The 13,520-nt window shown below is 39.3% G+C and overlaps 1 protein-coding gene across 15 annotated transcripts in view; it reads right to left on the bottom strand.

Moving 5' to 3' along the window:
* The window catches only part of LOC106065860 (serine/threonine-protein kinase Sgk2-like), an 82,700-nt gene that overhangs the window by 9,082 nt on the left and 60,098 nt on the right, over positions 1-13,520 (bottom strand). For 14 of the 15 annotated variants that reach the window (XM_013224804.2, XM_013224811.2, XM_013224797.2 and 11 more), the window contains 6 exons: positions 10,834-10,939; positions 10,306-10,361; positions 9,928-10,042; positions 9,440-9,598; positions 8,457-8,569; positions 269-305 (listed from right to left, as the gene is read on the bottom strand). In XM_013224804.2, the coding sequence (XP_013080258.1) occupies positions 269-305; positions 8,457-8,569; positions 9,440-9,598; positions 9,928-10,042; positions 10,306-10,361; positions 10,834-10,939 (586 nt within the window). Of the gene's footprint in view, positions 1-268; positions 306-8,456; positions 8,570-9,439; positions 9,599-9,927; positions 10,043-10,305; positions 10,362-10,833; positions 10,940-11,121; positions 11,187-13,520 lie in introns of those variants that run through there. The other variant, XM_056028726.1, reaches the window with a different exon arrangement.

Below are 13,520 nucleotides of genomic sequence, written 5' to 3' on the forward strand. Positions count from 1 at the left end.
AAAAGTGTTTAGCTACTAGTTTGTGGGTGTTTATCTACTATTTTGTAAGTGTTCAGCAACTAGAGATGAAAATGTGAACATTTGGATTGTTTGGGATGAGCCTAGCAATATAAGACATTTGGCACTACATTTGGAATGGGTTGCCTGAGCCAGCCAGGAAAACCAGTGACTTGGCAGAATGTAAGTCATTGGTTAACATGCATGACTATGACATAATCATCTTCTTTTTTAAAGTAACGACTGTATTTTTATAAGATAAGATACTTACTGTACAATCAAGTAATATATTCTCTGGCTTGAGGTCCCTGCAAATGTAAAGTAGTTTGGTTATTTGGTTATAACATAATATTCACTGTTTAAGTTTACAACTATTTCTTTTACTAATGAGTTAAATTAAGACATTTAAAATAAGAGATACTTTTTTTTTTAAATTAGGAGAGTTTTTTTTTTAAATTGTGTGCCAAAATGCTAAAAATCTTTTCATATTTTTATACCACTTAGTAATTACACTCTATATAAGTCTGATTTAGTTTTTTCTTCTTTTTATGCATCTTTTTTTATAGTCCTAGATCTACATATTTTTTTGATTTTTGATTTTTTTGATTTGAGGCACATCGGCACAATTTAGGCCATGTCGTGCCTGCAGTCCCTTAAGGACTACTCTCTCTCTAAACAACAAGGGCCAGATTCTATACAGTCATATAATTAAAATCAAAGTCTATTCACAGTTAAAATAGTAAAGGTAGTAAAAATTTAAATATTTGGTAAAAATCTAATGTAAATAGTGCATGTTCACAAATTCAGAAATCACATCTTCGTAGATAGCCCCACTTCCCGAATAAAGCCCAGTACCTTCCCAGGGTCGACATTATTAAATAGTGTTTTTAGATTAGTGGCTCTAAAATATTTCGCCCTGACATCCTGGTATCTGGGGCAATCAACGAGGATATGTTCCACGGTGAGGCGAGAGTCACAGTACTCGCAAAGTGGGGGCTCCTCTCTCTTCAGTACAAAAGAGTGCGTGATGTAGGTGTGGCCAATCCTAAGTCTGGACATGGTTGTGCTACCACGCCTTGTCAGACCCTTAGATGTGGGCCGCCACCTGACATCCGCCACAATCTGCCTGAGTTTACTGTGAGTCTCAGCCTCCCATCGGTTCTGCCACTCTCGATAGGTGGCAGAGGCAATACTTTGTCTCAGGTCCGAGTAGGGAATTTGGGTTCCTGACACCGCATGATTTAGGGCTCTCTTTGCTTCTCTGTCTGCGGCTTCGTTTCCCTCAATGCCAACATGGGAGGGGACCCAGATGAAGGTGACATGCCTACGGTCGGCTGTTATTTGGTCCAACAGCTTCAGGCTCTTATGTACCAATGGGATGTCAGTCTTCATCCGCCCCAAAGCTTGCAATGCAGATTTGGAGTCGGAGCAGATTATAAATTTACTCCTTTCTGATGCTTTTACGGCCATAAGTGCAAGCAATATTGCGTGCAATTCGGCCGTAAAGATGGAGCAGCCATCGGGGAGTCTACGGGAGATTGTTTTGTTCCGAAAGGAGCAGGCACACGCGACCTTTCCCTCCATTTTGGATCCGTCTGTGTAGATGGTGCCACAATCTCCGTAGCTCTCCTGCAGTTCCCTAAAGTGGACTTGTAGTATGCTTGGGTCTGTATTTTCTTTTTTGAAATTAAGGAGGGATAAATTTAATTTGGGTTTATTCATTAGCCAAGGAGGATTCTGAGGGGTTTCTATTTTAGAGATTTGGTCAATGGGTGGGGTTAAATTTTGGATGGGTTCTCTCATTCGAAGGCCCAACGGCTGTATGATGTTAGGCCTTCGATTGTATAATTCTACCTCTGTGGGGTTAAATATGGAGTCAAAAGCAGGGTTCGTGGGGTTGGATTTTAGCTTGACTATATACTGCATTGCAAGCTTTTTCATTCTTATATCCATGGGGAGTTCTCCAGCCTCCACATGGAGACTTGGGATAGGTGATGTACGAAACGCGCCGAGACAGAGACGCAGGGCAGCATTTTGTATTGGTTCCAGTATTTTTAGGTACGACTTCCTTGCTGCTCCATATATTATGGATCCGTAGTCTAGCTTGGATCGAATTAGACTCCGATAGAGCAGCAGCAAGGTATCTCTATCAGCTCCCCAGTCCATATGGCTGAGTACTCTTAGTATGTTTAATGACTTTTGGCATTTCTTCTTAAGTTCCTTAATGTGGGGGAGAAAATTAAATTTGGAATCTAAGGTGAGGCCTAAAAATTTTGTAGTTTTCACGACAGGGATCTTCTTTTTGTGTATAAATAGTTCAGGGTCTGGGTGGAGTCCCCTTAGATTACAAAAATGCATACTAACTGTTTTGGAGTCTGAGAATTTGAAACCATTATAGTTTGCCCAACCCTGAATTTTGTTTAAACATAACTGTAATTTTCTTTCTAAGGTGTTCATGTTTTTCCCATAAGTAAGAATGACAAAGTCATCAACATACAAAGAGCACTCTATGCCAGGGGACAGCGCATTTATGATGCTATTTATTTTAATGTTGAACAGGGTGACTGACAGAATGCTGCCCTGGGGTACACCCATTTCCTGGTCATGAGTGTCAGAAGCGGAGTTGCCCACTCGAACCTGAAATTTTCGATCTTTCAGAAATTCCTCCACAAAACGGGGGAGGTGTCCCTTAAGCCCCATAAGCGCCAGGTCACGTAGAATGCCATGTTTCCAGGTTGTGTCATAGGCCTTTTCTATATCGAAGAATACAGCTACTAGATGTTCTCTTCTGAGTAATGCATTTCTAATATAAGCTTCCAGCCTTACCAGGTGGTCAGTTGTTGTCCGCCCCTGCCGGAATCCGCACTGGTAATTTGAGATCACTTTATTCCTTTCCAGGTACCAGACCAGCCTACTGTTAATCATTCTTTCCATGGTTTTGCAGATGCAGCTTGTTAGTGCTATTGGTCGATAGTTAGCTGGGTCAGAGCCGTCTCTTCCCGGTTTAGGTATCGGTATAACTGTGGCTTTCCTCCAGCTGTTTGGGAAAGCGCCTGTTTGCCACACACAGTTATAGACCCCTAGCAGGACTGCCAATGAGGGTTCGGGAAGGTGCTTGAGGAACTGGTAATGGATTTCGTCTTCTCAGGCGCTGTGTCATGTGACTTGTCCAGCGATTCCCTCAGTTCCTCAAGCGAGAACGGTTTGTTGTAGTCTTCATTGTTCTCTGACCTGAAATCAATGGGGTGTCTTTCCTCCCTGGTTTTGACTTTTTGGAACTCTGGCGTGTAGTGTGCAGTGGATGATTTTTCTGCTATTGAGGATGCAAGGCAGTCAGCTATTTCTCTGGGGGACGTGACAGTTCGTCCTTGGTTTTTCAAATGCCCTATTGCATTTGATTCTTTCCCTTTGATTCGCCTTACTGCCTTCCAAACCGCTCTAGCAGAAGTTTTGGCATCCAGACTGCCGACAAAACTTCTCCAGGAATTCCTTTTGGCTGACCGTATGGTTTGTCTAGCCTTTGCTCTAACTATCCTAAATAGCTTTAGGTTTTCCTGGGAAGGATTCTTTATAAATGCAGCCAGTCGTTTTTTCCTATCACCAATAGCACTTTTGCAAGCTGCATCAAACCATGGTTTGCTAGGCCGTTTTGGATTTGCAGAGGTTAGGGGTACAACTTTCCTGGCTATACTTAGTAGCTTGCTAGCAAAGGTATCAGCTGGGTTCTGTTCATGGAGGATATTTTCTGTGATATCCTCGGAGCATCTTTTTTGGAATTGTTCCCAATCGGCCTTATTCAGTTTCCACCGCTGAGGTCGTCCCAATGAAGGGAGATTGTTAGTAATGATGATTGGGAAGTGATCACTTCCCCGTAGATCATTGCTAACTGACCATTTAAAATCGTCCAGAAGTCCGGGGACACATACGGTGAGGTCAATGCATGTGAATGATCCAGTTCCTGGGTGCAAGTAGGTCGGTGATGCATCATTAAGTATGCATAAATCATGTTGGAGGAAGATATCCTCTTGTGTCGGTATTGTTGGATCCCCACATGGTGTTATGGGCATTGAAATCCCCAAGGATTAAATAGGGCCGGGGGAGTTGTTTCAATAGGTCCTCCATGTCTGTTCGGTTTAATGGAGCGCCTGGTGGTAGATACAGGCTGCAGCAAGTGATAACCTTGTGAAGGGTTATCCTAGCTGCTACGGCCTGTAGTGTGGTCTGTAGTTCTACCCTCTCATGGGGGATGCTATCCTTAACAAGGATACAGACTCCACCTGATGCTCTCTCTGCATCCTCAACATTCTTGGTGTAAGCACGGTAGCTTCGGAAGCTGATGCAATCTTTCAGAAATGTTTCCTGTAAGCAGACAGCTACAGGAGTCTCAGAGTCCATCAGTAGCTGCATTTCCTCATAATTGGCCTTGAGGCCTCTACAATTCCACTGTACAATTCTGGAATCCATGGCTTATTCTAGATGACCTACTTGGAGCTATTTGGCCTTGGGAGGCCCCCGGAGGGGTTTCCCTTTATTCCAGTGACCTTGGTATTTTTATTCTTGGGTTTGGATGGAGAGGAGGACAACCCCCTTTTGGGGGAAGTCTTTCTCTCTGGAGAGGGGAGATCCCTCTGGTTAGAGCGGAGGTTATTTCCTCCTCTCTCACCTCGGGCATCCTCTCCGCTTTGATTTCTCCCCTTAGGGAGTTGGTCAACCTCTAACTCGGTAGAGGTTGGGGTGTCTGGCTGGGTTCTCTGAGGAGAACCTGTGTCAGACATGATGTCTCCGGGTTCTCCCGGAGTATTGGTTTTGACATGCTGCTCAGTCTCCATGCTCTCATCAGCGAGCACAGAGAACCTGTTCTTTAGCATGACAACAGGGCTTTCTTGTTTCTTCAGAGGTGTGTTCTTTGGCGGTGTTTTCTTCTGAGTTGGGGGAGGAGGAGGGGGTGGTGGGGTCAATGTGTCCGTCTGTGTGGCTATGGATCTTCCTTTCTTAGCAACAGCCTGGGCGTAGGTCTTTGTCAAGCCGAATCGGCCCTTGGGTAGGGCCAGTACAGCCGATTTTGCCTGGCTAAAGGTACATCCGTTTCTTGCCTTGTACTCCTGCACGGCAACCTCCTGTTTCCACACAGGGCAGTCCTTGGAGTAGGCTGAGTGGCCAGCTTGACAGTTGGGCATTTGAACTGGGCTGTGCAGCCCTTGTCCTCATGACCCTCTCCAGCACATCTGGCACACACAGTGTTCCTCTTGCAGACTGCCGCGCCGTGTCCATAACCCTGGCACTTGAAGCACCTCATGGGGTTAGGTATGTAGGGCCTCACTGGAACTCGTAGGTATCCTGCCTTCAAATACTCTGGCGGTGTCCTAGTTCCGAATGTGAGGATAATAGTGGCGGTTTTGACCTCCTCACCCTCCCTGCGCCTGGTAATGCGCCGGGCATGGGTGACTCCTTCAATGCCCTCCACTATTTCCTTCTCGGAACATTCCAGTAGGTCCCTAGAGCTGATTACACCTCTGCTGGTGTTCAGACTCTTGTGTGGCATGACTTCCACTTGGAGATCACAGAGTCTTCTGCATCTTAAAAGCCCATCAGAGTGTGTCTTGCTGTCTACTTCTACAAGGAGTTCCATTGTTTTGTGTAGCTTAGACACACTCTTGGGCTCTCCCACTACTGACTTGAGTCCCTTATAGATAATAAAAGGGCTCAACTTTGTCAGGCTTTTTCCCTCCTCTGTGCATCTAACCACCAGAAATGATGGCCAGGTGGCACAGCTTTTTGGGACCTCCTCTTTTTTATCGTCAATTCGACGTTTCTTGCCCAGACATAGGTCTGGGGCAAGTAGTTTTGTGTGTGTTTTTTTGTCCATATATATTTTGGTTAATTCGGCACCTGCCATCGAGTCCAACAAGGGGACGGGCCATTCGGATGTCCAGAATGAGCCCGCCAGGGCTACACAGGTGCTATACTCAGTCAGCTGCTACATCGGACATGTGTCCGATACAGCAGCTCCCTGATTGACCCTCCAGCCACCGCCCTCCAGCATAGGTCGTGCATAGGTCGACGACCTATGCTGGTAGCTCGGCATGACCAGCCGGTTGACCCAGAGCGGGCCATCTGGGTCTCAGGTCTAGGGGAACTTGGAGCCAAAGTATTGTGTTGTTGTGGTTTATCCTCAGATAGCCACCACTCAAACACCAGGATCTCTTTATCCCCCCTTACCCGTTGCAGTCCACGGCAAACGGACTGGTCTAGGACGTAGTGAGAATTTAAAGTTAAGGAGACAGTGTGATGATCAATGAAGGCAGACTTAGGAAAAGAGGAGGCAGACACAATGATAGAAAAGAAGTTGGGCACTTTTGAGCTCCAAAAGTGCTAAGGAAAGAGGAGTGCAGTTTAACGTCATGTCTCGGGACGACTACATATTTTTTTTTTATTTTTTTTTTTAAACTTGTTCATCTTCTCCATTTTGTGACTTTCTTTCAGTTCATTTTTATTTTTTATCTGGAAGTCCTTTTACATTTATACAACATGAAAATTTAGTCTAATTAAAAATAAAATTAGATAGTTTTGGCTAAAGACGTAAAACTTTCTTGAAAAAAGATGTCATTATATTAGAGAAACAGAGAAGTTCAAACTATTCCTATGGTTACTGTGTATCTGGACTCTCTAATAGAACAGTGGGCTCTAACTAGAGAAATGTTGAACTAAATTTAGCAACAGAAAAACTTCAACTGCACATTAACATGTCATTTGTAGCTAAATTAAGTTCATCTATAAATAAGATTCCTTTTTTTTTTAAAGCTATTTTTTTTTTGAATGCAAGCAAGTAAATACACTTAAGGAAGCTCAGTAATGTTAAAATTGCAGTCAGGACAAGTGTGACATGTAAAATAATGACTGACTTGTCATTCTTCATTGTCTCAAGTTAAAATTAGCACCGGAAGGCTAGAGACAGAGTCATACATCAGTCTCTACCTAGGAATTTGGTGAGATCCTGACAGGTAAACAGAGACTTCCTTTACCTCTAGAGATAGATGTAACAACAGAGTGACCTCATTACAAAGGCTACTGCAACTTAAGCATAGCAGTTCTCATTTTAATGAAATAATTACGGTAACTAGTTTGCACTTTATTAACAATACCAGTAACATGTTAGTTGGAACTTAACTAGATTAACTTAATGGAAGAACTTCAAGAGACATTATTAAAATACCACAGTTGAACTTTTAAAAAAAATTTTACATCACAGTTAACAAAATAATTATATCTTTAAAACAAGTTTATATATAACAACTAACTGGCCCTCTACAAACTAAGTATCCTAGCACACAGGACCAGATGAAAGAAGCCCAGCAAGTAAGATAAAAGAATATAGAATTATATCATGGACATCTGCATATCCTATTAAGAACAGCACCAAAACAATTCTGATTGGAAGTTTTAAAAGCATTAAAAAGTAGACTAAACCAAACTTGTTGGTAATGTGACGAACGAGGTTTACAGGTAATCTCTTTAATGCTTCAAATATTTTTCTCAATAATATGTGATGCATTAGATACACAGTTCAATGGGGTAATCCGAATTATTAAAATCTCTTTTTTAAAGAATTCACTCATAAGAGACATAAGTCACATAATCAGTATGAGTTTGTATTTTAAAATTACAGTGAACAAGCTATAACAATGAGCACTAATAGCTTTAAACAATAGTAACTTTGACTTGTTTGTTTTAAGTTATAAGAATGTGTGCAAGGCAGATTTAAATAAATAATTGTAACATTGAATTTATTTTGTGGGTTATTAAAACTTTGCCTTTTATAAAGGATAGAGTTTCAAATTAACAATACTTGTTACTTTATTACAGAACTTAATTTATTGTCCTTGTTAGTAAAAAAAAGTGAATGACAAAACAGTAAAAATAAAATAACTGAAGGTCAAACTATTTTTAGTACTAATTTGTCAATTACATCATAAATGTTTATTACCCACATCCCTGATACAATACAAGAAAGAAGTAGAGAGAGGCTATAAATAGACTGAGGCTATAAATAGACTAAGAACTAGACTAAGAAAAGGAAAAATCAAACTAAAAGGCAACAAAAGGAGCATTGTGCTGCAGCTCACATCAATATGCTATTGTATTTGCAGACTGATAGAAAAGTTCAGGCTTAGGGTTATTAAGTTTATTTTTTTTTTAATGGTACAAGCTAAACAATAACTTTGAAAGAGTGCTTATAGTCAATGAAAAACTAAAGGGCTGCCTGGTAGTGGAGTATGTGCACTGGACTGTCATCAAGTCATCAAAATGGTTCAGGGTTCATACCCTGCCCACTGCTATCCCCCAACATCCAGTGGGAGGTTTAGACTAGGAAGTGACTAAATTCAATTCTGAAGGAACATTCAAAACATGTAAAACAAACAAACACAATTTCAGAAATAAAAACAAATTGCATCACTGACCTATAAATAATGTTAAGTGAGTGAAGATAGCCCAATGCACTTGCCATCTCAGCAGCATAAAATTTGGCTCGATGTTCTGCAAAGTAACGTTCTCTTTGTAAATGGAAGAACAGCTGAAATAGGAGATTTGTTCTTCATATTATTAGCCTGTTTAATGCATGCATTTAATACTCATTAGTACTCATTATTTTTCCTGATACCTTAAGATGTTTATTGTTTCTGTTGTGTAAGAATAAAAACAGAACTTTGCTGTACTGTCAATTTGTGGAAGAGAACTAGTCAAGAAAACATATTCCAAGATATCAACAAGCTAAAGTGGAGCTGGATAGGACACACTCTGCCAGCTACCAATGTTGCAAGGCAGGCACTTGATTGGAATCTGCAAGGAAAGAGGTAAGTGGGCATGTGCAAGCAAACCTGGAAGAGGTCAGTCATCAGTGAAGCTGAGGATACTGGACTGACATGGGAGCAGATGAAGAAAGCTGCTCAGAACTGAGCTTGGTGGAGAGGTGTGGTTGTGGATCAAGTCTGTTGTGTAAGAATACAAGAGAACTCACTCATCAACATAGAAATAAACTTGTGTAAGGCCAAGTCTAAGTGTAAGTGTAAAGCAAGTGTAAGTGTAAAGCTAAGTCTAAGTGTAAGGCCAAGTCTAAGTGTAAGTGTAAGGCCAAGTTTATGTACCCTAAACATTCAATAAATCCCTACACTCAATTACAAATTTTTATGATATAATTCATATATCTGGCTAAAAAAAAATGGTAGAATAACCATTGGACTTGTATAACTACAATTAGCACTATCACTCTTTAAATTTACAAAACCAATGAACTATTTTGTGTTTGTATTCAACAGGTTACAAATCATACAATGTAGAACCAAATGTAGGTCATAGATAAAGAAACATCATCATCCCCAAATTAAGGTCATGACCTACACAACTACAGCAATAAGTCATGAACAGTAGTGAATGATTCACTCACCTCACCACCATTAACGTAATCCAGAACAAAATAAAGTTTATCAGGAGTTTGAAAGCTATAATGGAGACCAACAAGGAATGGATGTTTCACATTCTTAAGCAAAACATTTCTCTCAGCCATAATATGTTTAGCTTCATTTCTCCTCATGATGGCTTGTTTCTGTTGAGATAAATTCAAAAATAAATGACTGGTACACTTTATGAAATATTAATGAGTTACCAATGTGAAGAAAATATTAGAAATATTATCAACTCCTATTTTTTAAAATCCACTTTTTGATACACATGCATGCTACTGAGCTTTGATTTTTAAAAAGGAATTAAAACTTTTTTTAAAAAAGATTTGTGTACTTTGAGCACAAACAATCTTCATTTTGCATGAAAACGTGGCAGTGGCTAACAAGATATAGACCACAGACTTGACTAGTTAAAAGATCATCCAGTATTGGTTCATATGTCTCATAGACAATTTGTATCCTAAAGATTTACCTGCAAGACTTTGACAGCATAAATTTTCCCTTCAGCTTTGTGCTTGGCAAGTAAAACTTTACCAAAACTTCCTTTGCCAATAACCCTTAAGAACTCAAAGTCTTTTGGTTTGACCCTATTCAAGAGTACATTAGTAACAAAATAGTAAAACACTTAGAGAATGATCATTGAGAAAGAAATGTCAAATGATAAATCTGTATCAGTCAAACTAAATATATTTTTCTATTTTGTAAAAAAAAACAACAAAGAAACAAAATGTTTCCAACAATAAATAAATCTAGATTCACCAAACAATTTCCTAAACTCTAAAAATGTATTAATCAAAAGATCTTTTTTCTTGAAGATAAAAATGAAACAGTGAGTGCTGTCTAGACTTACGATGTTTTTTCACTGGGACCCAGATTAACTGGGTTATCATCATCTTTATTGCCATTCTGTGATAGAATAATGTTAGAAAAAAAAATTAAAAGTCAATCTTTATTAATGTGATTGCTAACATAATTATTGCAAACTGGTTACCAACATAAGTATTTAAATCAGGTCACCAACATAACCACTGAAAATAGGTCACCAACATAACTACTGAAAATAGGTCACCAACATAACCACTGAAAATAGGTCACCAACATAATTATTGTAACTAGATCACCTACATAATTATTAAAACCAGGTTACCAACATACCAAGTTTCCAATATAACTGTAGTGAAACAAAGTCATCAATATTATTTATTACATTTATTATTAACAGGTCATTTAATGATTGCAAACAGCTTACCTATGTAAATAAAATGCTAAAAAAAAAGAAAGAAATAATTTCATTACCTTTATCCCATGTCTCTTCTAACGAGAAATATGAAGAAAGTTCCAAGTCTTAGGACATAAAAACAAATACTCTTATACTTACCATTGCGTCCTGGTCTTCCTCGTCACGCTCAGGTTCAACAACATCAACAGAGACAGTTGGTACATTCCTGGGGTTGTCTAAGGATAGAAACAGTCGAACATCGGGGCTGTCAGAAAAACAGACCAACACAAAAAAATGATATAGTAGACCTATTTATCCGAAGTAGTATATCAAATATAGTATACCTATTTATCCGAAGTAGTATATCAAATATATGCCATTGCACAAGAGTTCAACATTCAAAACAAAGGCCATAGACGTTTTTATTCACTATAGTAAATCACTAACTTGTTACAGGTTAGCACAAATATCGTATTGAGCCCCACTTCCATTGACATGGTTGTAGCTGAAGGGATTGAAACCCAACCACTTCCATTGACATGGTTGTAGCTGAAGGGATTGAAACCCAACCACTTCCATTGACATGGTTGTAGCTAGAGTGATAATACAGATTAGGGTCCAAATAATTTCAATATGTTTAAGTTACCTAAGCCTATTTTAAGTAGTGTTTTTGTGTTACTAATTATGGAATAAAAAAATCAATACAGTCCTTTATAGGTCTTAAGTACCCTTCTCATGTTTAAAGAAGAATCTATTTCACTGCACAAGGCATTTTTCTGTTGGCAAGAATAATGTGGGGCAAGGGCCGGGTTGGGTGTCAAAATCGGCCCGGGCATTTCTATACAATCCGGCCCAAAAATCGTATATCATCCAATTCTAGGTCTACCTGTCCTCAAAATTATTATGTTAAGTTTGATAATGTATAAACAACTGTACACATGCCTTATGTCGATTTTAAATAGATAAGTGTGTAGGCCCTAAAAGGATGAAGCTCTAGTAGCACTGTTTACATTATTTCGGAAAATGCGTTAAGATTAAATTACCATTATTACACTGTAGAGTCTGTAAAAGCTTAATTTTTTAAACACGACGCTCAGAGGGCCCCTTTTACAAGAGAATATTATAAAAACTTGTACAATGAAATACGTTCTATAGTGACATTCATGAGGCCCTTTTGATGGCCCAACCGGCCCGTTTGGGTACTGGCCCACCGGGCTTTTGCCCGAATGCCCATATAGCCAGTCCGCCCCTGGTGTGGGGGTATTATCAAATAGAAAATAGTTCAATATAAATGAAGCAGATTTAGGTGCAAAGTTTATTTAGAAAGAATGTAACTTTATTTTATGCCTGTTGGACAAAACCAAGTGAATTATCTTCAAACGGTATATACTTTAACAAATAAAATAAGTGATTTTCGTTTTGAAATTGTACATAACAACTGTGTATCATTTTGGAAAAAAAAATAATTAAAGTGAACTTATTACAATCCATAGTAATTGCTAATGTAAATTTAGGACATAATAGGCTTAATGGATGTTTAAGTTACTCGAATGACTGCCTAATCATATATTTCCTAGAATAAAAATGTAACAAAAAAGAATCCCTAGAATATTTTATAGACTGATAATGCTGAAGAAAACGTTGTAGGTATAAGGTAAGCCCTAACAAATAAAAACCACATAAATTATTAATTACAGTCTAATCTATATTTGACTAAACAGGAAAAGAATGTGAATATTAAAAATATCTTAGGAAATTTACACTATCAATGGCTAAGATTTTAAATGCTTTATGGCAATACATGTAGATCTAGTATCAGAGCTTTTCAAGTCATAGAACATGATGGCAAACGTTCTTTTAGTTCCCCTTCCCCTCCCTCCCTCTGCTATGTTCTAACTTTTGCCACTTGCTCTCCCCCCCTTCAATAGGTTCTTCCCAAAAGGCACTTTAAGAAGCCTCCATGCTGGTGTCGCTGTTCAAACAGTCCGACAAATAATGTGGCTGTCAACATTGACCACAGACAATAACCCCAATTCTGACCTGGTCATTATAGGCCGCAGTTTCAGCGCTACAGCACTGGGGTGTCAAATATGTTTCTATTTCCCCACCCTTTAAAAAAACCCACCTCCACAAACACTTTTGAAATCCATGTGTAGCCTTCAAAATAAACACGCAGAGATCCTTTTACAGACCTTGTCAGTAAATTTTGCTCAAATTCAAGATCTACCCTTGGATATACTTCTGAATATTTTTTTTTTTAAATCTAAGATCTATTCTTTGATAGACTTCTAGGCAGTTCTGTTTCCATCTTAATTTGTGCACACGGCCTTGAGCCCCTATTTCAGCGGTGTAGGTTTACGACTGAGACATGATAATAAAACACATACACTCTACTGGCGTACAACATGCACACACAATATGAATCGACTACAGTAGAGGTAGTACTGTATGTAAATGACTGTGATACACATTATTTCAGTTTGGAGTTACAGGCGAACAATACAAGTTGTGAGGGGGGGGGGGGGGGGGGCAGAGTATACTTAGGTCCTATGTCTAGTTCTATGACAGCCCGTCACTTGACAGACTTCAAATGTATGGCCATGGCAGAATGGATACGGAAATTACTTTTTTTTTTGACAATTTAAAAAAAAAAGGTAATGTAAAGAAGGCGGGAGGGTGGGAGATGGGGAAAATGTGTTAGCACTTTGTGTCACTTCTGGCAACTTCCTTCAGAACGAGATCAACAGAAAGGTCAACTGACGAAGTGGCCGTCTTTTAGTCCGCGCATTTTCCGAGGCTACTAAACGGTTTGGGAAATTAGAGAGAGAGAGAACAACAAAAGTAGA

The sequence above is a fragment of the Biomphalaria glabrata genome, chromosome 5 (assembly GCF_947242115.1).
Source record: "Biomphalaria glabrata chromosome 5, xgBioGlab47.1, whole genome shotgun sequence".
Taxonomy (NCBI): Eukaryota; Metazoa; Mollusca; class Gastropoda; family Planorbidae; genus Biomphalaria; species Biomphalaria glabrata.